This window comes from Oratosquilla oratoria, chromosome 20, assembly GCF_046742065.1.
Source record: "Oratosquilla oratoria isolate Oo_2021 chromosome 20, ASM4674206v1, whole genome shotgun sequence".
In the NCBI taxonomy this organism is placed as follows: domain Eukaryota; kingdom Metazoa; phylum Arthropoda; class Malacostraca; order Stomatopoda; family Squillidae; genus Oratosquilla; species Oratosquilla oratoria.
In genome coordinates this window covers 9,433,808-9,457,019 of record NC_134796.1, presented here as the reverse complement: position 1 = coordinate 9,457,019, position 23,212 = coordinate 9,433,808, and the positions used below count along the sequence as shown (strand labels likewise).

The 23,212-nt window shown below is 39.1% G+C and overlaps 1 protein-coding gene across 3 annotated transcripts in view; it reads left to right on the top strand.

Moving 5' to 3' along the window:
• Positions 1–521: 521 nt before the first annotated feature.
• LOC143036379 (allantoinase) overlaps positions 522–23,212 on the top strand; it is a 35,501-nt gene continuing 12,810 nt past the window's right edge. Inside the window, exons 1-10 of one of the 3 annotated variants that reach the window (XM_076203646.1) lie at positions 596–667; positions 1,355–1,431; positions 5,739–5,900; positions 8,255–8,406; positions 13,436–13,542; positions 14,000–14,154; positions 19,355–19,397; positions 19,752–19,849; positions 21,910–22,095; positions 22,301–22,439. In XM_076203646.1, the coding sequence (XP_076059761.1) occupies positions 5,763–5,900; positions 8,255–8,406; positions 13,436–13,542; positions 14,000–14,154; positions 19,355–19,397; positions 19,752–19,849; positions 21,910–22,095; positions 22,301–22,439 (1,018 nt within the window). In that variant the 5' untranslated portion in view covers positions 596–667; positions 1,355–1,431; positions 5,739–5,762. Of the gene's footprint in view, positions 713–1,354; positions 1,432–5,738; positions 5,901–8,254; positions 8,407–13,435; positions 13,543–13,999; positions 14,155–19,354; positions 19,398–19,751; positions 19,850–21,909; positions 22,096–22,300; positions 22,440–23,212 lie in introns of all 3 variants that reach the window. The other 2 variants (XM_076203645.1, XM_076203647.1) reach the window with 2 other exon arrangements.

The following is a 23,212-nucleotide window of genomic DNA, read 5'->3' as shown; positions in this document are numbered from 1 at the left end:
AATAATTAAGTAAGGAAGGACTTCCTACAATAGTACGCAACTCCTCAATTAATTTCATATTCTAATTATTTTTGTAGTAAAACATAAATATAGAATATAAATATTTCATAAATATACAAATATATAGAAATATATATCGTTAAACACATTTCGAAAAAATGGGAGCCATTTTACACACTGAAAATGGAGCAGGACACAATTTGAGTGTAGATATTTAATGCGTACACAGGCCTTGAGGAACGGGATCACAGAATTTTTTTTCTAGGGAGAATAAAGCTAAATGTACATCCACACATTAATGTGATCAAAATGTCCTTAACAAGACATCCATAGAGATCAAAAGTAGAAGCTATTGTTTAAGCAAAGTAAATGTTTCCTTAACAAGACATCAATAGACTATAGAGATCACAAGTAGAAGTCATTACATAAGCAACGTAAATAATAAATCGCGGGATAATATCAAGGTGTTGTGTTGATCCTGTACAACCGGTAATATATGTTATTACGTACGAAATCGGTATTCTCAAGATTGTTTGATTGCTTGACTTGATAAAAGATAAATAAACCAGATGGCCTTGAATTCCTCGTGTTGGGACAAGGATCTGGTGTGGTAGAGACGTCAACCGTATTTGTTCAACAATTTTTTGCCTGCAGAACGAATATTAAGGTGAATTTAGTATTAAAACTGTGTGTATAGGATTATGGTCCAAAGGTAAATATTTCCCACTATTTTTACTAGTGAAATGTACGTTATATTGCTTGGAACTTGAGCAAACTATCGCGGTTGTTGTGTTGCTATAATGCATTCAAGGTTATTTAGAAGTGCACACCTACGCGCGCAATATTGCAAATTAAATATTGATTTTGTAAATTGTAATACACCAGAGTAATACATGTTATTCTTGGTGGATATCAATAACAGAAAAAATCGCTAAACGCAATACAATAACAATCGAAACCAAGACGACTATTCGAGATGATAAAAAGTTTTGATAGATGCATAGGTTGAAGAAATTATAAGTAAGATAGATTCATCTAACCAAACCTAACGTAACATGCGTTTGTAATGCGGTACCTATAATTCTAGAGGTCATTAGGGATGTTGACAACCTGTGTTTTGGCATCCGATCGAACTGCGAAGTGCAGAGGAGTTTCATAGATTGATGAAAAGCGTGGAGCGCAGCTTCGTAGCTCTTTCAATAATGTGTTGCGTGGTGTCGTTACTTGGTGTGAAAGAACACCTAGTAACAGTTGGTAGTCGAACTATAGAATCCTCTTTCATTAGAAGTTTATTTTCTCCGAATGCGAGTTTCTTGGGTGTTATTTACAAATGTGCTACTACATTCCTGTTCAGACACAACGTCAACATTGACGAGACTGGATAGACGACGACAGCACGGTCTCTCGGGCCTATCGTCGCAACTCCATTCGGTACTGTATTTGCTTTCAATTAGGTTTTTTGTTATTGATTTCCGCCAAGAAAAACGTATATTACGTTTATGTATTATAATTTACAAAATAAATATATTAATTTTTCTATTGCAATATTGTACAGGTGTGCACTTGCAAAAAAAAAAAAAAAAAGCCAAGACATCTATTTCTTTCAATGAAATTACTTTCTAAACCATCAGTAATGTACTTTTCATCGAAATACCAAAATAACATGTTCTTATATGCTGTTTGCTGATGTAAAACAAATATTTATCCTATCACGCAGTCACACTGCACCGACCCGCCTAGCGGGATCTTCAAATCTTATCTGGTGTAACTTTACTGGGTCTCCAATATAACCAGATAAATGTACCCTTCCTCACCAAGCATGGTCGGTTTGAGCCTAAGTACCATCAGAATAACTATCATAAGAACTTACCTGATATGTAGTGCCTGATATGTAACCCATTCTCGACTTTGCATAATCCGTATGGAATACTGGCTTTAGTGAGGATATTCCCTCCACCCAGCCAGCATTTTTTAACAAAACAAATCTACAATCTCCACCCTTTCTTAGTCAGATAGACTAGCACAGCTAAATCTCATCTCAATCAAAGGAAGGTAGCTGCTGGTTTATGCAGACTGATTTACTGTTACAAAATTTCCCATACCTGCATCCTATAAGGGCCACAGATCTATTGACACTGGATAAAATTCAGGAGTGTCCACGTACCACAGATATTTTTTATTTCTTTACACACACACAACACAACCTCGTGGTGCAGTGGATAGAATTCTTGCCTGCCACTACTGCGGTCCAGGTTCGAATCCTGCCCAGGGCTGAAATAATTTCAGTATTGTTGCACTGCAGGTTGTTACTCCAACTCTCATGGGTGGGGAGTTAGGGATGTGTGTGCATGTAAGGTCACAGTATTACCCATAGATCGGTCATACGAGCTCTGAGCTCTCATCTGGAAGGTTAATAACTGTCGATCATGAGTCCAACATGTGATCCAAGACCATGGTGTATCACACACTATGAGCATAGCTGCCTTCCCATTTAATACAACTAGGTAAATATACACAAAAAAAAGCTTTTGATAAAGTGCCACAGGAAACTATTAAGAAAACTGAAAATTATAGGAGGGGTGCAAGGTAAACTACTGGAATGGTTGGAGGATTTCTTGCATGGTAGAAATATAAGAGTAGTACTCAGAGATTAGGGTTCTACTTGGGAAGAGGTAATTAGTGGAATTCCACAGGTATTGGTACTGGCTCCAATAATGTTTGCTATTGATGTGAATGACATGGATGAGGATGTGGACAGTTACTTGAGCTGCTTTGCTAATGATGCAGAGTTGTTGAAAAAGGTGAGCACTGAAGTAGACTGATTCGCTGCAGAGAGATCTGAACAAACTTTGGGAATGGAGTCAGCAGTGGGAAGTGGACTTCAACATTAAGAAATGTATAATGAAATTTGGAAAAAAGTAAAAACAGGATACAGTGAGTCCTCCTTTTACAGTAATTCTTTATCTGGTAAACTCACAGTTATGGTATTTGGTAATTACTACCCTCGATTCTATTTATGGTAAGAAAAATTCACAGATATGGTATCCGCTCGTGTTTTGAAGAGGAAAGAGCAGGGAGAAGGTACGTCTGCCATATCCTATTATTACATGTTATAATGGGTTCGGTATACGGTAATTTCAATTTGCAGTAAGGTTTTCAGAAACGTATATGTACTGTATAACGAGGACTTACTGTATCAGGACATGTCCTCTGATAAACAGATAAACAAAATTGTCAGAGAAACCTACAACTTACTAAGATCAATAAAGGTGGCATTTACCTACTTGGACAAAGAAATGGTGAAGAAAATACTAGTCACACCAATAAGAGCAAGACTGGAGTACACAGCAACACTGTGGTCACCCAGTACCAAAAGGAATATAATGAAAATTGAAAGAATCTAAAGAGCATCTACAAAGATGGCCCCCACACTTTCAGAATTGTCATACAAAGAGAGATTGTCAAAACTAATTATTGACCCTGGAACAAAGAAGAGAAAGAGGAGACTTATTGATCATCTATAGAATCATGAGAGGTATGGAAGTTGGGAGATAGGATTGATGAAAGAGTATTAGGATGGTTTGGACACATGGAAAGAATGAGTGAAGAAAGACTAGTAAAAGAGGTGTGGAAGGCAGATGTGGGGGGAGTGAACATGAAGGGATGTCCTAGGATGAGGTGGATGGATGGGGTGAAGGGAGCTTTGGGGAAGAGGGGAATGTCTGTTGAGGAAGGACGGGAGAGGACAGAAGACAGGGGTGAATGGAGAATGGTTGTATATGGATTATGTTGTGATGCATGAGGTGAAATGGGCGGGGTGATGGGGGGTGAGGTAGTATGCGTGAACAAATTTTGACGCAGCCCAAAGGGATTTCTCCCCGTCTTCTCCTTTATGCATGGGGGGGGACCGAGAGGGGGGGTCACCGATTTAATGAAGTGGCCTTGCTGTGGATGTGCTGTGTCTTGCGACACTGCTTCTGACCCAGGGCAGTGGACAAGGTGCAGGGATGACCCGTCATCCAGGAGGTGCAAAGATGAGAGTGAGGGTGGAGGGGTGTGGAGTGTATTCAGGGATGGAATGGGTGGGAGTGATTTTATGTCTTTCCCTTTTTGGCTACCTCCCTTGTAAGGGGGAAAATGCCTTGGTATATGTATGTATGTATAAGCTTGTATGTAACTTTACAAATGAAATTACCAGAAGATGCCTAAGGTATAGGCAAAATGTTATGTCCTAGTTTTCATATCCAACCATAATGGACTTGATCGGAAATATTATTTAACATTTACCTAGTTCAGAGAAGAGAACAATTAGAGGAATCGAAAGTGTTTTGATGAAAACCTGCTCCCAAAATCACTAATATATGTATATATATATATATATATGTATATATATATATATATATGTATATATATATATATATACTCATATATATTATATATATTTAGTTTATCTTTGTTGAAAAAGGGATGAGTGACATTTGTGTTTGGTTTTACCTCGCAAATCTTTTTTGTTATTATCCTAATTTCAGGAGTTGTTTTGAATTTTGTTTAGCTCCAGCTGTGTCATTAGTGGTTGTATTCATTAAATGAATAAAAAAGGAAGAAAACTGGGAAGAACACGCAAGTACTGTAGGTAGGAAAACAAACAACACGTGTATAGAACTATAAAAACTATTAAAAACTCAAAAATTGACTTACCCCTGCCCATAAAAGAATTGATGCAACCCAGGGAAAAATACTTTCAAAACAGCAATAATATCATCAACAAACACTTAGTCATAATAGATTGCAAACTCACAATTCCTGAAAATAGGAAAATAGCAAAACAAATAAGAAAATCAAACTTGACGTAGATGTCATCTTCCCCTTCTCTCACAAAGTTGTGGGAGGAATAACTGCACAACCATAACCTCCTCCTCTCCTCCTTGGCTGGCTACCTCTCTTATAAGGGGGAAGAAGTCTTTAGTATATAGATTAGATGGATTCCATGGACTCATAATACTGTCCCAGCTCAAACCAAAATCTTACTTTCACTTTGTGCAAATGATTGATCATATTGTTATGCTATGGGAGGTGTAGTAATTTATATCATGAATATATCAGATAATTTATTCTTTTGAGTAGGTGTAAAGGTTTATCTAGTTGTAGTATACAGGAAAGGAGCTACATATATGGGGTTCTATCTCTTTATTTTCTATTTAGCATATCTAGTTTTAAGGTTATTAATACTTGGGTAGTATCTTCTAGACTATTCCAATTGATATAGTTAATAGGGAAAACTATTTCTTCAAATCCTTAAAATGTGGTCTTGTTCAATTTGTTTTCAGGACATCATTGCATGTTCCCATCCCAAACAAAGAAATCTTTGTCAATTTTGTCTACTTCTGTCAGTGACTTGAACTTTGGAGTTAGGTCACTCCTTTCCCTTTGTTCCTTTAATGATGGCAGGTCCAATACATTTAGTCTCCTCGTATGGTTTATCTACAGGGCTTGGAATAGTTTTGGTCTTTGCACTGTGTATTCTCATGATCTTGTGTATAGTCCACACTTTATGCAAAAACCATACCACCACTGTATAGCCTGTGTTCTATGAATGGTATTACATGTATAGACTGTGTTATTTAATCATTTAAAATATTACATAGCAGAACTATTTGAAAGATCAGAACAATGGTTATTATGTAGATGATATCAGGGAAAGTTATTTATAGTTTTTACACTACCATTCTTCTTCCCAGGTTATACATACATCCTAAGTCATCATGGCAGACCAAGTTTTTGTTGGTGGAGCAGTGGTTTTTGAAGATGAAACCTCTTCAGCTGTCATTGAAGTGAAGAATGGGAAAATTACCAAAATTCATAAGAATACAACTGATGTATCTGGATACCCAAAGGATATTGTGAGTATTACAATTTGGTGGGTGGTATGAACTATAAAAATTTAAAGAATGAATTAGGCGGCATTAACATTTTGCAATTGTTTTACTGGCACTTGGTAATTCTTGTCTGGTTATTTGGAGAGAGGGACCCAATAATTGTTTTTATGCTTATTTTACTCCATCTCAAGAAAGTGAACAAAGGTTGATCACAAAAAGCTGTATTTGACTTTGAGTCAAAATTCATATGAATTATATCAGTTGAAAAAAATATATATTATTTTTTTAAGAGAATCATGTACATATATATATATATATATAGTAGTAGCCTCTGTTTGTTCATATATATATATATATGTATATATATATATATATATACCAATGGCTTTTTTCCCCATAGAAGGGAAGTAGCCAAAAAACAAAGGCATAAAATCCACTCTAATCCATTCCATCCCCACATGCTCCACTCCCATTCCCCCCTCTCCCTTCCTCTTATCTTGGCTCCTCCTGGATGACGGGTTATCCCTGCACCTCACCCACTGGCCTGGGTCAGAAGCAATGCAGCAAGACACAGCACATCCACAGCAAGGCCACTTCATTTAATTGGCGAACCCCTCTTTCCATCCCCTCATGCAGAAAAAGAGTTGACAGGGAGGAATCCCTTCGTGCTGCATCAAAATATCATTCACACATACTCCCTCACTCTCCCATCCCCCACTCACTCCCCCATCCCTCACTCACTCCCATGCATCACAGCATCATCAATACACAGCAATTCTGTGCTCACCCCTATCTTTTCTCTTCTCCCTTCCACAACAGATGTCCTCCCTCTTTCCCAATGCCCCTTTTACCCCATCCATTCATCTCATCCTTGGTCACCCCTTCATGTTCACTCCTGCCACCTCTGCCTTCCACCCTTCTTTTACTAATCTTTCTTCACATATTCTTTCCATGTGTCCATCCCATCCCAATACCCTTTCATCAATCCAATCTTCCAACTCCTTTTCCACCCCTGCTCTCCTCCTTACCTCATTTCTCACTCTATCCACCCTAGTAAGTCCTACCATACTTCACAGCCATTTCATCTCAAACACATTCAAACTCCTCTAATCCTCTCTTATGTTCCATGTTTCTCCCCCTTACAATGATGTCGGCACAATCACCCGTTCACACAATCTCATCTTAGCATCCATTCCTTAATGTCTATTTCTCATTACACTTTTTAATCCCCCAAGGAATTTACTTGCTTCTCTCAATCTACATTCTGCCTCCACCTCCACTCTTCCCTTTCCCACCACATTTGCACCTATGTATCTAAAGCTATCCACTTCCTCCAGTCTCTTTCCCTTAATACTCGTTCCCAATTTGTTGCCACTTTCTCCCCATGTACATTTCATCACCTTAATTTTACCCACATTTATCTTCAACTTCCTTCTTTCACACACCTTTCCAAACTGTCACTAACTTCCTTAATCCCTCCTCTGATCCTGCCACAAGCGCAGTGTCATCAGCAAACAACAACTAGATTATGTCCCATTTTTCTCCATTTTCTTTAACCATCTCCAATCCCTGACCCATTACCTTTGCATTTACCTCTTGCACCACCCCATCCATGTATAAATTAAACAGCCAAGGCAACATAACACATTCCTGGTGAAGTCCCACCTTTAACTCAAACCACTCACTCTCTCCATTTGCAATTCTAACACAAGCTCTACTAATCTTGTAAAAACTCTTGATGGCTCTTAACAGCTTTCCTTTTATCCCATATATCTGCAATACCTCCCACAGTGCTCTCCTGTCTACCCTGTCACAAGCCTTTTCCAAATCCATAAAGGCCCCAAGAAACATCCCTACCTTTTCCTAAAGCTTTCTCACATAGCTGTCTTACCACAAAAATCTGATTCACACAACTCTTCCCCCCTTTCCTAAACCCACATTGTTCCTCACCAATTACTCCCTCTGTTCCTCTCCTAATCCTCTCAATCAAAACCCTCCTATAAGCCTTCACAACTACACTAAACAAACTGATCCCCCTGAAACTGCTACACTCGCTCTTGTCCCCTTGTCTCCATTCCTCTGGTACTCTACCCTCTTCTAAACAAACATTAAACAACCTCACCAGCCAGTCCATCATTAGTAATAAGAATAAAAGAAGCGCATAGACCTTTTATCCTCAGCAATGTTAAAGAAACAGAATAAATGTGCCTAAAGGGGTTCAAATAGTACATGTATTCCACAGTATGATACACAGTGTGTACAGCTGTTCCTGAGGTGTGATTCAGAGATGCACAAAGGAAGGTGCCATTGCTGCCAACAGGCACCACAATATGTAATCCAATGTCCTACACCCTGTTTGCAAGTATTGTTATTTTTAGGTAACAGACTGTGGGGGATTAGTGCTGATGCCAGGGGTAGTCGATGCACATGTACATGTGAATGAACCAGGAAGGACTGACTGGGAAGGTTTCAGCTCGGCAACACGGTCAGCAGCTGCTGGTGGAGTGACGACGATAATTGATATGCCATTGTAAGTTCTTACAATTACTGGATATGTTATTTGTATGTTGCTTTTCTGTTGGAATGTAGATTTAAAGTATATTTTTCATGTAGAATGTAGTTTTAAAGTATGTTTTTCATGTATGGTACTTATTACATGTGATGTTTATTTTCTTCTCTATAAAGGATAAAAGTATCCCTCTCTCGTGGGCCATGTTCAATTACTTAATAATTTTCAAACTTTTTTTTTATTTCATGATTCTTGATCATATTGAAATGTTCTAAGTTTTATTTAAATGTTCTGTTTCTGGAGTGTCATTTAAATAAAGTGAGAGCTTATTAAATAATCGTATGGCACATTTTTCAAATATTCTTATTGTACAATAGTTTAGGCAGCCGAGCACTGCTAATGTGTACCTGTATGCAAGCATGTAAGACAATTATTATGGTTTATCTTGGAGGGAGATTTAGGATGTATGATAGTTTAGGCAGCTGAGTGCTTCCGATGTGTACCTGTATGTAAGCATGTAAGAACAGTGTATGCCGAAGCACAATGGCGTTTCATTCACCTCAAACACTTATCATTTTATGAGCATGGTTCAGAAGTTTGATATTTATTTAGTTCAGGTCTTAATAATATTTGTTAATAGTTCTTGTGTACATGCATGCATATATATATATACAGGTAGTCGTCGACTTACAACCTATGCGACTTACGACTGATCGACTTTACGACCACGAGATGGTGCAATAATATCTAACATTTAATAGAGTAATAGAATTGCAATGTTATGCCTGGCAGTGCAGTACATTACTCCGCACGCTGCGAGACACGAGTACGATAGTTTTCGCAGGCTGCCGGCAGCGTCAGCATCCCAGCCAGCTAAATATTCTTTCATTTTGTTTGTTTGAAGTAAAATGTTTCCTAATTTTGCATTACATTTTGTATGTTTTGCAATTAATAAAATATAACAAACTTTTTATGCCTAGGCTAGTTTGTTGTCGATAACAATATGTTCGGTACAGTACTTAAACGAAAAGAATGTGTTTTGTTGAAATCAAAAAGATCCTAATTTTGCCTTACATTTTGTATTTTTATGTTTTGCAATTAATAAAATGTAACAGATTTTATTCAGTATGCATACATTTCCTAAAGAAAGTCTGATGGTAAAATAATACAAAGGTTAACAAATACAGTATTAAACATCATAGGTCAAATATGATAGGATTTTATTCAATATGCTTAGGCCTAGGCTATGTTTCCCAAAGAAAATCAGATGAAATTATAAAATGGTTAAAAATACTATACAACATAGTTCAAAGATGCTAAGATTATTTCAGTATGCTAAATGTAATATACAATATATATACAGGTAAACGTCGACTTACGATGGCCGCGACTTACGATTGTTCGACTTTACGATGACGATGACGACGACGACGATATGATAATTTAACCCCTTCCATACGGTGCCGCACACGTAGGCGTCATGAGGAGCAAGTGGATTCGCGACGCTGCCATATCGGCGTCTTGATTATATTTATTGTAGTCGCCCCTGTGTTTTTACATTCTTTCAAATGAGCCATTAATCCCATTCTCTGTGGTTTTCAAAATTCGCGGGTGAAAGAGAGAACGATCGATATAAGCGGTGACTATATTTTATGATGCGAGTATTATTACGTCACGTCGTACGGCTGGCATTGGCTGCTGCCCGCGAGATTTAAGTTCCGTACTGAAAATACATATTATAGTGTTTGAATATGGTAAAAAGGATAAAAATAATTAAATAAACTACTGTACATGTTTAATAGGCTATATTCAGTATCTCTGGTGGTTAATATACAGGTAAGCTAGGTACAGTGACCACGGAACAGAGTGATACACAAATTGGGGATCGACTTACGATGAAATCGTCTTACGATGGCTCTATCGAAACCTAATGCCATCGTAAGTCGACGTTTACCTGTACTGTATTATATAAAGGGTAATATATACTGTATTATATAAAGGGTAATATATACTGTATATATATATAGACCGACTTGCGTCCAGATCGACTTACGACCTGTCTGTCGGAACCGAACTCGGTTGTAAGTCGACGACTACCTGTATATATATATATATATATATACACACACACACACACACACACATGAAAACACAAGGTACAGAAATAATGAAGAGCCATCGAAACTAGATCTAATATTTACAACAGAGCCTGAAATAGTGCATAAAGTCCAGTATGAGACACCAATTGGAAAGAGTGACCATGTACTCATCGAAACTATACTAAAGGAAGAAATAGACATAGAGAGGAACGAAAAGCATAGGAAAGGAAGACTGAGGTACAACAAAACAGACTTTACAAAACTAAAGACATTCTTCCGGAATGCAAACTGGGAAATATTTTACAGGGAAGAAACAGCAGTGGAAGAGAAATGGAATATATTGATGGAAAACTACAATGAAGGGGTAAACAGGCATGTACCAAGACAAAAGCGAGAGAGAGAGTACATTAAATGTTGGTTCAACAAAAGATGCAGTGAGGCAAAAGACAGAAGGGACAAAGCTTGGAAAAAGTGGAGAAAAGACAAAAAACAAAGCAAATGGCAAATTTATGTTAACTATAGAAATGAGTATGTTAATGTGAGAAGAGAGGAGAAAAGGAACCATGAGAAGGATATTATAGACAAATGCAAAGAGCAACCCAAACTATTCTATCGGTATGTGAATGGTAAACTTAAAAACAAGCAGGAATTGGTGAAACTATGCCAAGGAAACATAGAATACACAGAAGATTTAGAGATGGCCGAAGTCATGAACAATCACTTTAAATCTGTTTTCACCAGAGAGAAAATACCGAATTGTGACATAGACAAAAACAAGAAATCTCCCCTCATGAATGAGTTTACAGCATCACTAAAGGAAATATCAGAACATTTATCAAGGCTGGATGTCAGAAAATCACATGGCCCGGACGGTATTGCAAATTGGATTCTAAAGGAGTGCAAAGAAGAACTAACAGACAAAATACACATCTTAATAAACAGCTCACTCAAAGAAGGAAAGATACCCGAGGACTGGAAAAACGCTAACATTGTACCAATACACAAAGGAGGAAACAAAGAAGAACCCACCAACTATAGGCCAGTATCACTAACAAGCACCATTGCCAAAATTTGTGAGAAAATAATCAAGAATAGATGGGTAAAACATCTGGAAGACAATGACATATTAAACCCAAGACAATTCGGATTCAGACAAGGAAGATCATGCTCCACAAACTTAATATGCTTTTACTCAAGACTAATAGACATAGTGCAAGAAAGAAATGGATGGGCTGATTGTGCATTCCTAGACTTGCAAAAAGCCTTTGACAAAGTACCACACAGAAAACTACTAAAAAAACTGGAACACATAGGAGGAATACAGGGAAACCTACTAAAATGGATAGAGGACTTTCTGACTGGTAGAAAGATGAGAGTAGTGCTCAGAGAAAAATATTCAGACTGGAAAGAGGTGATCAGTGGAGTACCGCAAGGATCTGTGCTGGCACCAATAATGTTTGCTATCTATATGAATGACATGGATGAGGACGTGAACTGCTACATGAGCTTCTTTGCCGATGACGCCAAACTGCTAAGGAAAATAGAAACTGATGAGGACTGTGAAGCACTGCAAGAAGACCTAAATAGGGTATGGAACTGGAGTCAGAAATGGGAAGTGGACTTTAATACGAAGAAGTGTAGCATAATGGAGTTTGGAAAAAGCAAAAACAGAATATCAGGAAAATATACAATTGGAACCAAAGAAGTAAAGAAAGTAGGATCCGAAAAAGATTTGGGAGTAATTATCACGAACGACTTGTCCTATGATATACAGATTAACAAAATTGTCGGGGAGACTTACAACTTGCTAAGATCAATAAAAGTGGCGTTTACATACTTGGACGAAGACATGATGAAAAAAATATTGGTTACATTGATAAGGCCTAGATTAGAGTACGCAGCGACATTGTGGTCCCCCAGTACCAAAAAGAATATAAAGAAAATAGAAAGAATCCAAAGAGCAGCTACAAAAATGGCACCTGCACTTGCAAACCTATCATACGAAGAGAGATTGGCTAAACTGGAGTTACCGACACTGGAGCAATAAAAGTGGCGTTTACATACTTGGACGAAGACATGATGAAAAAAATATTGGTTACATTGATAAGGCCTAGATTAGAGTACGCAGCGACATTGTGGTCCCCCAGTACCAAAAAGAATATAAAGAAAATAGAAAGAATCCAAAGAGCAGCTACAAAAATGGCACCTGCACTTGCAAACCTATCATACGAAGAGAGATTGGCTAAACTGGAGTTACCGACACTGGAGCAAAGAAGAGAGAGAGGTGACCTATTGACCATCTACAGAATCATGAAAGGCACAGAGGTACTCGATAGTGAGAACTTACTTAACTGGGACAAAAGAAACACAAGAGGACATGGAAAGAAAATAAAAAAACATAGCTATAGAAGAGAACTGAAGAAAAACAGTTTTCCTCATAGAGTTTTGGACACTTGGAACAAACTGGACAATGAAATAGTATGCGCAAAAACCATTCATGAGTTTAAAAACAAACTAGACACTGCAAGATACAAAGGCGGGACAACACGAGCATAGCTCCCCTTCCCGCAAAATACAACTAGGTAAATACAACTAGGTAAATACACACACACACACACACACACACACACACACGCACACACACACACACACACACACACACACACACACACACACACACACACACACACACACACACACACACACACACACACACACACCAAAAGGCCTTTTCCCTTTCATAACAGAGATGGCCAGACAAAGTGCATAACTACCCTTCATCCATCCCACATCCATTTGTTTCCCCAATTATGTATTTTCTTTATTTTTCTATTTTCACACTTTGTACAAGGAAGATATAGATATAGTTAAAGAAAAAATTATAATTAAGAACATAAAAAGAAAGATAGGTACATGTTCAGTATAATGTATAAGTAAGGTTTCAATTTCAGGAACTCCATTCCCCCAACTACATCTCAAGAACATTGGGAGATCAAGCAAACTGCTGCCAAACCACAGTGCTGGGTAGATGTTGGGTTTTGGGGGGGAGTTATTCCAGGTAAGTGTGACATATTGTAAAGAACTGTTTACATTTACTTTGTTATATATTTATTCAAATAACATTTAGTTATTCATTTATATTTATTTACAATATATTTTTGTTTGTGGAGACAGTTGAGGGTGGCTCTTATGAATTGCTTGTAGATGGTTATTAGAGCCCCTTTCTGTTGATCAAAAACAAGCTGCTTCTCCCATATAAGGGAGGTACCCAAGTCAATTGCCTGCACCCACTCCCACCCACCACCCTTGATGAGAGGACAGTAGTAAGGAGGAAGGAAAGCAATTCCATCCTTCTTGTGCCTTTGGTTTAGGGTTAAATAACCTATCAGTGATAGGTGATTAATAATAACCATCCATAGGAGAAAAGATACTGTACATAAAGAAATAGAACATATATGATGTACTGGAAGTCCCCACCTGCTTTATTGTAACAAATATTAAAATTTTACTTGTAGGGAATGATAACTGCTTACAGGAGATGGTGAGACGAGGGATATGTGGCTTCAAATGTTTCCTTATCCACAGTGGAGTTGATGAATTTCCTGCAGTTAACTATGAAGATGTTGAGAAGGCTTTACAAGCTCTTCAGGGAACTAATTCTGTTCTTTTGGTAATTCTTGTAGTTCTCCGTATTCCAGTGTGGTTCTTACCAGATGTGGAAAGGTTTTTGTGCTACGGGGCTTGTGTCTAGGGTGTTGGTGGAGTATATATTGAGTTTAGTGATCTAAGTGTGTGTGTTTTTGTGTGGTACAAGTTGATGGGATGGGAGGAGAGCTTCTGGCAGCTGTCAAGAGCTTTTATGAGAGTGGTAGAGCTTGTGTCAGGATTGGAGGTGGAGAGAGTGAGTGGTTCAAGGTGGGGGTGGGACTTTGTCAGGGATGTGTTATGTCGCCCTGGCTGTTCAACTTGTACATGGATGGGGTGGTGCGAGAGGTAAGTGCAGGGGTGGTGGGTCGGGGATTGGAGATGGTTGGGGAAAGTGGAGAGGAGTGGGAGGTGGGCCAGCTGTTGTTTGCGGATGACACTGCGCTTGTGGCAGGATCGGAGGAGGGATTGGGGAGGTTGGTGATGGAGTTTGGGGGAGTGTGTGATAGAGAAAGGCTGAAGATGAATGTGGGTGGGAGTGGGGTGATGAGATGTACAAGGGGTGAAAGTGGCAGTAGACTGGAGGTGAGCATTGAGGGAGAGCAACTGGAGGAAGTGGATAGTTTTGGATACTTGGGTGCAAATGTGGCAGGAGGGGGTGGAGGTGGAATGTGGATTGAGAGAAGTGAGTGAATGCCTTGGTGGATTTGAAAGTGTGATGAGGAATGGACATTTGGGAATGGATGCTGGGAGGAGACTGTGTGAAGGAGTGATTGTGCCGGCAGCACTGTGTGGGGCGGAAGCATGGAGCATGGGAGGGGAAGAGAGAAGGAGTTTGAATGTGTTTGAGAAGAGGTGTCTGGGAAGTGTGATGGGGGTTACTGGGCTGGATAGGGTGAGAAATGGGGAGGTGAGGAGGAGAATGGGGGTGGAGGGGGAGTTGGGGGATGGGGTTGATGAAAGAGTGTTAGGATGGTTTGGACACATGGAAGGAGTGAGTGGGGAGGGACTGGTGAAAGAGGTATGGGGGGCAGATGTTGGGGGGGTGGGCATGAGGGGGCTTTGTGGGGGAGGGGAGTGTCTGTTGAGGAGGGACGGGAGAGGACAGAAGACGGGGGTGAGTGGAGAATGGTTGTGTGTGTGGATGATGTTGTGATGCATGGGGTGGAGTGGGCGGGGGGGTGGGGGTGTTGTGGGGGGTGTGAGCGGAGTTTGACGCAGCCCGAAGGGATTTCTCCCCGTATTCTCCTTTTGTGCATGGGGGGACGGAGAGGGGGCTCGCCGATTTAATGAAGCGGCCTTGCTGTGGATGTGCTGTGTCTTGCGACACTGTTTCTGACCCAGGGCAGTGGACGGGGTGCGGGGGTGGCCCATCATCCGGGAGGTGCTAAGATAAGAGGGAGGGTGGAGGGGTGTGGAGTGTATTCAGGGATGGAATGGGTGGGAATGATTTTATGCCTTTTCCTTTTTGGCTACCTCCCTTGTAAGGGGAAAAAGCCTTGGTATATATATGTATGTATGTATGTATGTATGTATGTATGTACAAGTTGCAAGTCCCTGTCTGGGGTATTGGCTGCATGTTATTGTGTAGTATAATTTGCAGTAGAATGCAGCTGATACTTTAGGGACTACATGGGGTGCCCCTTCAGACCAGAGCCACACGTCATTTAGTCTACATTAGAGGAAATCTCTACTCATAAAGAAATAATACACTCCACCCTCCACCTTATCTTAGCACCTCCTAGATGACGGGTCATCCCTGCACCTTGTCCACTGCCCTGGGTCAGAGGCAGTGTCGGGTCAGAAGCAGTATCGTTATTAGTAGCTGTTTTTTAGTTTGTGTGCTGGGTTATCATCATGCTTTCTTTATAGGCAAGTAATATTGTATTATGCTCTGGATCTGGTGTTGGAAGATCACAAGAGATTGAATGATAAAGGTGAGAGTTATACTCCTTAGGGGGATCCTTTGTGCAATGAAGTAGGTATGAGAAGGATAGGAATGTAGAGACTTGTTGTAAAATGCACCAGGTCACCTATAAGGAGGGACTATTTTATGAATTTTTGAAATTTATTTGCATTTGTCAACTATAAATGCATCAGGATTTTTACTTTTGGCATATAGTACAAGGTTGAGCTGGTTAGGGCAATGTTACTTGCAGTGGAGGTCAAGATGATGAAGATTCAAATCCTGCTTGGGACGAGTTGGACCAAGGGCATGGTTCATTAAAGTCCACTGTGAGGGGCACTGTCCTAGCCTCCTGATAGGAGGGAGTTTGTGACATTAAACCAAATCATCATCATCATAAACCAAATCATATAGTTGTAACCAGGAGAAGAGTAGGGAGAGTTTTGGATGTACATGTTCTTAGGGGAGAGAGTGGGGAATATCAGTTCATTTTTTGGTGTAAGGCAAGTTGAGAGTGGAGGATAGATGGAGAAAGAGAAAAAAGGACAGAAGGTAGGGAGGTGCTTAGAGTAAACTGTTTAAATCGGGAGGAAATGAAGGATAGAGTAGAACTAAGAGTGGAGGAGGAATGGGGATATTTCAAGGAGGGAGTCATAAGGTGTGCAAAGATGGTGTGTGGAACAAGAAGGACGTGAGGAAATATGAAGGGTTGTGAATGGTGGGATGATGAAGCAAAAAAGGTTGTAGAGAAGAAAGGAACATTCACAGATTGGTTGCAAAATAGAACGAGAGAATCATGTGGGAAGTACAAAGAAAAAAGAAGAGAAGTAAGCCATAAGATATAGGAGGCAAAAAGGAGAGCAGATGTGAAATGGGGTAAGAGTATGACAGAAAATTTTGAAAGTGATAAAAAGATATTTTGAAAGGAAATTAAGAGAAGAAGACAAGGAGAATCAAGTAGAGAACAAAAGGTAAAAGGTGCTGATAGATGGTAATGGAAGAGACTACAGTAAGAGAAAGATGGGCAGAGTATTTTAGGGAATTGTTAAATGTGAAGGAGGATAGGGAGGGAAAGGTAGTTGCAGTGCGAAGCTCTAAGAAAAAGCCAGTGATGCATGAGAAAAATGAAAGAGAAACAAGAAAAGATGATGTGAAATCAGTTATGTAAATGATGAGAGCAGGTAAGGCACCTGGGTTAGATGGGTGCCATGTGGAGTGTGTAAGAAAGGAAGTACAGTGGTGGTGGACTGGCTAGTGATGTTTAATATTTGTCTAAAAAAGGGTAGAGCACAAGAGGACTGGAGGAGTGTGTGTATAGTTCTGCTTTACAAATGAAAAGGGAACAAGTGTGAGTGTAGTAGTTTCAGAGGTATCAGTTTGTTGTGTAGTTGGGAAGGCTTATGGGAAGGTTTTGATTGAGAGGATTAGGAGAGGAACAGAGGGAGTAATTGGTGAGGAATAGTGTGGGTTGAGGACAGGTAGGGATTGCATGGATCAGATTTTTGTGTTGAGCTAGATATGTGAGAAAGCTTTAGGAAAATGTAAGGATGTTTTTATGGGCTTTTATGGACTAGGAAAAGGCTTATGACGGGGTAGACAGAAAGGCACCGTGGGAGGTATTGCAAATATATGGGATAGGAGGAAAACTGTTAAGGGCAGTCAAGAGTTTTTACAAGAGTAGTAGAGCCTGTGTTAGAATTAGAAATGGAGAGAGTGAGTGGTTTGAGTTAAAGGTGGGACTTCACCAGGGATATGTCATGTCACCATGACTGTTCAGTTTATGCATGGATGGGGTGGTGTGAGAGGTAAATGCAAGGGTAATGGGTTGAGGATTGGAGATGGTTAAAGAAAATGGAGAAAAATGGGAGATAAGCCAGTTGTTTGCTGACAACACTGCACTTGTAGCAGGATCAGAGGAGGGATTAAGAATATTAGTGACAGAGTTTGGGAAGGTGTGTGAAAGAAGAAAGCTAAAGATAAATGTAGGTAAAAGTAAGGTGATGAAATGTACAAGGGGAAAGGATGGCAACAAATTGGAAGTGAGTATTAAGGGAGAAAGACTGGAGGAAATGGATAGCTTTAAATACTTTGATGTAAATGTGGTAGGAGAGGGAGGAGTGGAGGTAGAGGTAGATTGTAGATTGAGAGATGCAAGTAAATTCCTTAGTTGATTAAAATGTGTTATGAGAAATAGACATTTGGGAATGTATGCTAAGAAGAGATTGTATGAAGGGGTGATTATGCTGACAGCTCTGTATGGGGCAGAAACATGGAACATAAAAGAGGAAGAGTTCAAACGTGTGGTAGGGGTTATTGGCTGGATAGAGTGAGAATATGGAGGTGAGGAGGAGAGTGGAGGTGGAAAGGGAGTTGGGAGATAGGGTTGATGAAAGAGTATTGGGATGATTTGGACACATGGAAAGAATGAGTGAGGAAAGATTAGTAAAAGGTGTGGAAGGCAGAGGTGGAGGGTGTGAACATGAAGGGGCAACCAAGGATGAGATGGATGGATGGGGTAAAAGGGGCATTGGGAAAGAGGGGGATGTCTGTTGAGGAAGGAAGGGAGAAGACAGAAGATAGGGGTGAGTTGAGAATGATTGTGTGTAGATGATACTGTGATGCATGGAAGGGAGTGGATGGAGGGTGGGGGGGTGGAGGACTATGTGTGAATATTTTGATATAGCCCGAAGAGATTTTTCCACATCTTCTCATTTTTTGCATGAAGGTACAGAGAAGGGGGATCACCAATTAAATGAAGCAGCTTTGGTGTGGATGTGTTGTGTCTTGCTGCATTGCTTCAGACCCAGGGCAATGGGTGAAATGCAGAGATGACCCATTATCCAGGAGAAGCCAAGAAAAGAGGGAGGGAGGGATGGTGAATGGGAGTGGAGTATGTGGGGATGAAATGGGTGTGGGGTGGATTTATCCCATTGACTTTTGCTACCCCCATTGTTGGGGGAAAAAGCCATTGGTATATGTATGTATATATACTGCATGAGGAGATGGTGAGGGAGGTTGCTAATTAAATGAAGCGGCCTTGCTGTGGATGTACTGTGTCTTGCTGCATTTCTTCTGCCCCAGGCCAGTGGGCGAGATGCAGGGATGACCTGTCATCCAGGAGGAGCCAAAATAAGAGGGTGGGAGGAGGGTAAATGAGAGTGGAGTATGAGAGGATGGAATAGGTGGAAGTGGATTTTATGCCTTTGTTTTTTGGATACCTCCCTTGCTAGGTGAAAAAAGTTGTTGGTATGTGTATGTATGTATATATACTTTTGTGTTTATTTTCTTCTTACCAATGTTCCCTGATTTTCTCTTGCAGTTCCATGCTGAGTGTGATATTGGTACAACAGTTACTGAATCAGGTGAAGAAAGTAAATTGTTTGTCATTTTATTCAAGATATGTTACTTTCTAGGTTTATCAGTTGTGATTGATAATAAAATGACCATGCATTACTAGAGGCTAAAATATTGAGTCTACTTTGAAGTACAAACTTTAATGCTGGTGTCTTAATAGAGATTTGGATATAACAGAGCTACTGCTTCACTCAGAACACTTGTGTAACAGGAAATATTTGATGAGAGGATAATTTTATATTTTTTAATTATGAATCATGAGTGGTATGACTGATGTTTTGTGTACTGTATATTCAGTTTGAATTGCATGTCTATTTGTGCTATAAAGTTATTTTTAGCCTATATTAATAAACTTATTTCAGATCCAGCAGAAAAATATTCCACATTTTTGGCTTCTAGACCTGACAGAATGGAAGAACTGGCTATTGAACAAGTGATTCGTTTGTCAGAGAAATATAAAGTAAGCTTATTTCTCACTAGTTTAATATTAAGAGTTCAAACCCTTCTATCAGCTAGTTAGACCAAGAGAATGATCCATTAAATTCCATGATGCAGAGTCCCCTGTAATGGAGACCATCCTAACTTCCTGATAGAGGGAGTCTCATGATGTTAATTGAATTGATTGATTGTTTATTATGTAATGTATTATGTAATGTTTTATATGGATATACTTGTAGGAGGTGCTAAGATGGGAGGGAGGGTGGAGGGGTGTGGAGTGTTTTCAGGGATGGAATGGGTGGGAATGATTTTATGCCTTTTCCTTTTTGGCTACCTCCCTAGTAAGGGGGAAAAAGCCTTGGTATATGTATATATGGATATACTTGTATTTAGATAATTGTAATTTACAAGAACCAAACAACAATTCCCATCTTAGAAAATAAGCTATAGAAGGAAAAATTAGAAGTATTGAGGTAACTTTAGAGCAATGAAAGTAGATATAACTAACTTATCTCGTAGATAGAAGAACATCATGAAATCATAAAAAAAAAGAGAGCGACATAATCATCTCCTTCCTCAGGAGAGAACAGTGATGTGGTAGGTGTAGATCATGTAAGGTAGAATTTATTGATTTTGTATGACAAGGTATTATGTAGTGCCCTCTTTATTTGCATGAGAGTGAATACAGTGTACCCTCGCTCATTCGCGGTTCACTGTTCGCGGCCCCGCATACTCGTAGATTTTGCTCTCAATGTTTTTTTTCTCATAATTTCGCCAATTTTGTGAATTTCTTAGGCCATTTTTTTTAGCAGGAAAATGCTCACACTCATCCTAACCGGTAAATAATTTTGAAATAACAATGTCAGTTAATATAAAATGAAAAAATTAGAAAAGAGAGATGAACAGTATAACTGGTGAATAATTTTAAAATAACAATGTCAGTAAATATGAAATAAAAAATTAGAAAAGAGAGATGATACAGTATAACTGGTAAATAATTTTAAAATAACAATGTCAGTTATGAGCTTTTGTTTCTCCTTCCTGCTGATTGGCTGCAGACATATTACTACATTATTACTGTATTAATCAGTAAGACTGTTTTGAGCTACGTCAGTTAAGTGTTTTGGATATTTTGATTTATTACCAATGTCATAAATGGTTCCAATTTCTTGGTCTAAAAATTCTGGACAACAAACTCTAAAGGCCCTTAGAAACACAGCAAAGAAATCTTTTTATAGTCTTACTGATAATCATCAATTCAGTTTTAAGAATATTTTAACCTTCCCTTTTCATCAAAATTTTGTTAGTTTAACTCATACTTTTAATAAATTTGGTGTCCAAGTTGTCTTTAAAAATAACAACACTGTTAAAAACAGGTTGATTAAAAATTCACCTGCTTGTAATGAAGGCTGTGTTTATAGTATCCCTTGGAAAAATTGTAACTTTAATTATATTGGACAAACAGGCAAGCATTTAAAATTGAGAATAAACCAACATAAATACATCAGAACAGGGCAAGTTTCAAATGGGTTGTTTTTGCATTTAAGGGATTTTAATCATTGCATTGATTGGGATAACACAAAGAAAATTGTCTTAAATAAGGACATTAAGGAGAGGAATATCATAGAATCATGTTATATAAAAGCTTCATTTGAGAACAACATGAATATGAGTATGGGAATGTATAAATTAGATAACTTTGTAACATATAAATTTTTGACAGTAGCCGGGTCAAACGTCCGGCAGTGCTGAAAGAGTGAGGTCGCAATTGGACCTGTCCTAATTCCCCCCTAGTGTGCTTCATTGCTATCTTACTCTGTACCTTTGAAAATGTCTTAAATAGACGAAAACATTCGGTCACCTTTCATTTTATTTTCCAAGTGGTTTTATTACACATTTTGTGAATCACGTGTTTTTGTGATTTATTTGCATATATATATATATGTATGTAATTTTTTTTTTTTTTTTTTCTTTCTTTAGAAAATATAAATACCAATGCTTCATCTGATTGAAGTGAAATACTGTTACTTGCTAGTGATAATTAGATGTGTATTTAAAAAGTGCTTTAATTATACTTTAAAGGTTCGATGTCACATAGTGCATTTGAGCACTGCCAAGGCTCTACCAATGATCCGGAGTGCTCAAGCAAGGGGAGTGCCACTGTCCGTGGAGACTTGTCACCATTATCTTACCCTCTCAGCAGAAACTATTCCAGATTATGCCACAGAGTACAAATGTTGCCCACCTGTCCGTGGACAAGCCAATCAGGTAAGCAGAATATTAGTATGTTTAGTGCCCATATTATTGCTTTCCCTTGTTTGAATCTCTTCCCATCATACACTTCTTTCGGGATATGACAGAATATCTAAATCATTTTAAGATAACAAAATGTGATAAGATACTTTTTGTGTTGACTTTTGATTGATAAGTATTTGTTTGATGTAGTTAAGAGAGAATACTTTTGAATAAACAGGAAGATCTATGGAAAGCTGTGAAGGATGGAACAATTTGCCAAGTGGTCAGTGACCATTCTCCATGTACTCCTAACTTAAAAATGCCAGGAGAAATGGATTTCATGGCTGCATGGGGGGGTATATCTTCCCTTCAGTTTGGTAAGTTGTTCAAGAATGCATAGCTTTCCAACACTTTCTCAAAGAGGCTTATTGTATTTAGAAGCTCTGCCACTGGGACTCAAACCCTTGACAGTTCTGCTTATTATTACAAAGCAAGGGCGTTAACCCATTGCGCCACAACCATCTTTAAAAGGAATTGAACAATTCCCCCATAATATTCATGTGGCATAGCAATATGTAGTCTTGTTTTCATCAAGTCTTTATTCAGGCTTGTTCTACATTACACATACATATACCAAGGGTTTTTCCCCCCTTACAGGAGAAATAACCAAAGTCAAAAGGCATAAAACTACTCCCATCCATTTCATCCCCACCTACTCCACTCCCATTCACCACCTCTCCCTCCCTCTTTTCTTGGCCCTTCCTGGATGACGGGTCATCCCAGCATCTCGCCTACTACCCTGGGTCAGAAGCAATGCAGCAAAACACATCTCATTCACAGCAAAGCCACCTCATTTAATTGGTGACTCCCCTCCCCCTCTCCGTCCCCTCATGCAGAAAAGAAGAAGACTGGGAGAAATCCCTTCAGGCTGCATCAAAATATCATTCACACATATTCCATAACCCCCCATCCCACCCTCCACCCACTCCCTGCCATGCATCACAGCATCATCCATACACAACCATTCTCCATTCATTTCTATCTTCTGTCTTCCTTCCTCAACGGACATCCCCCTTTCCCAATGCCCCTTTCACCCCATCCATCCATCTCATCTTTGGTCACCCTCTCATGTTCACTCCATCCACCTCTA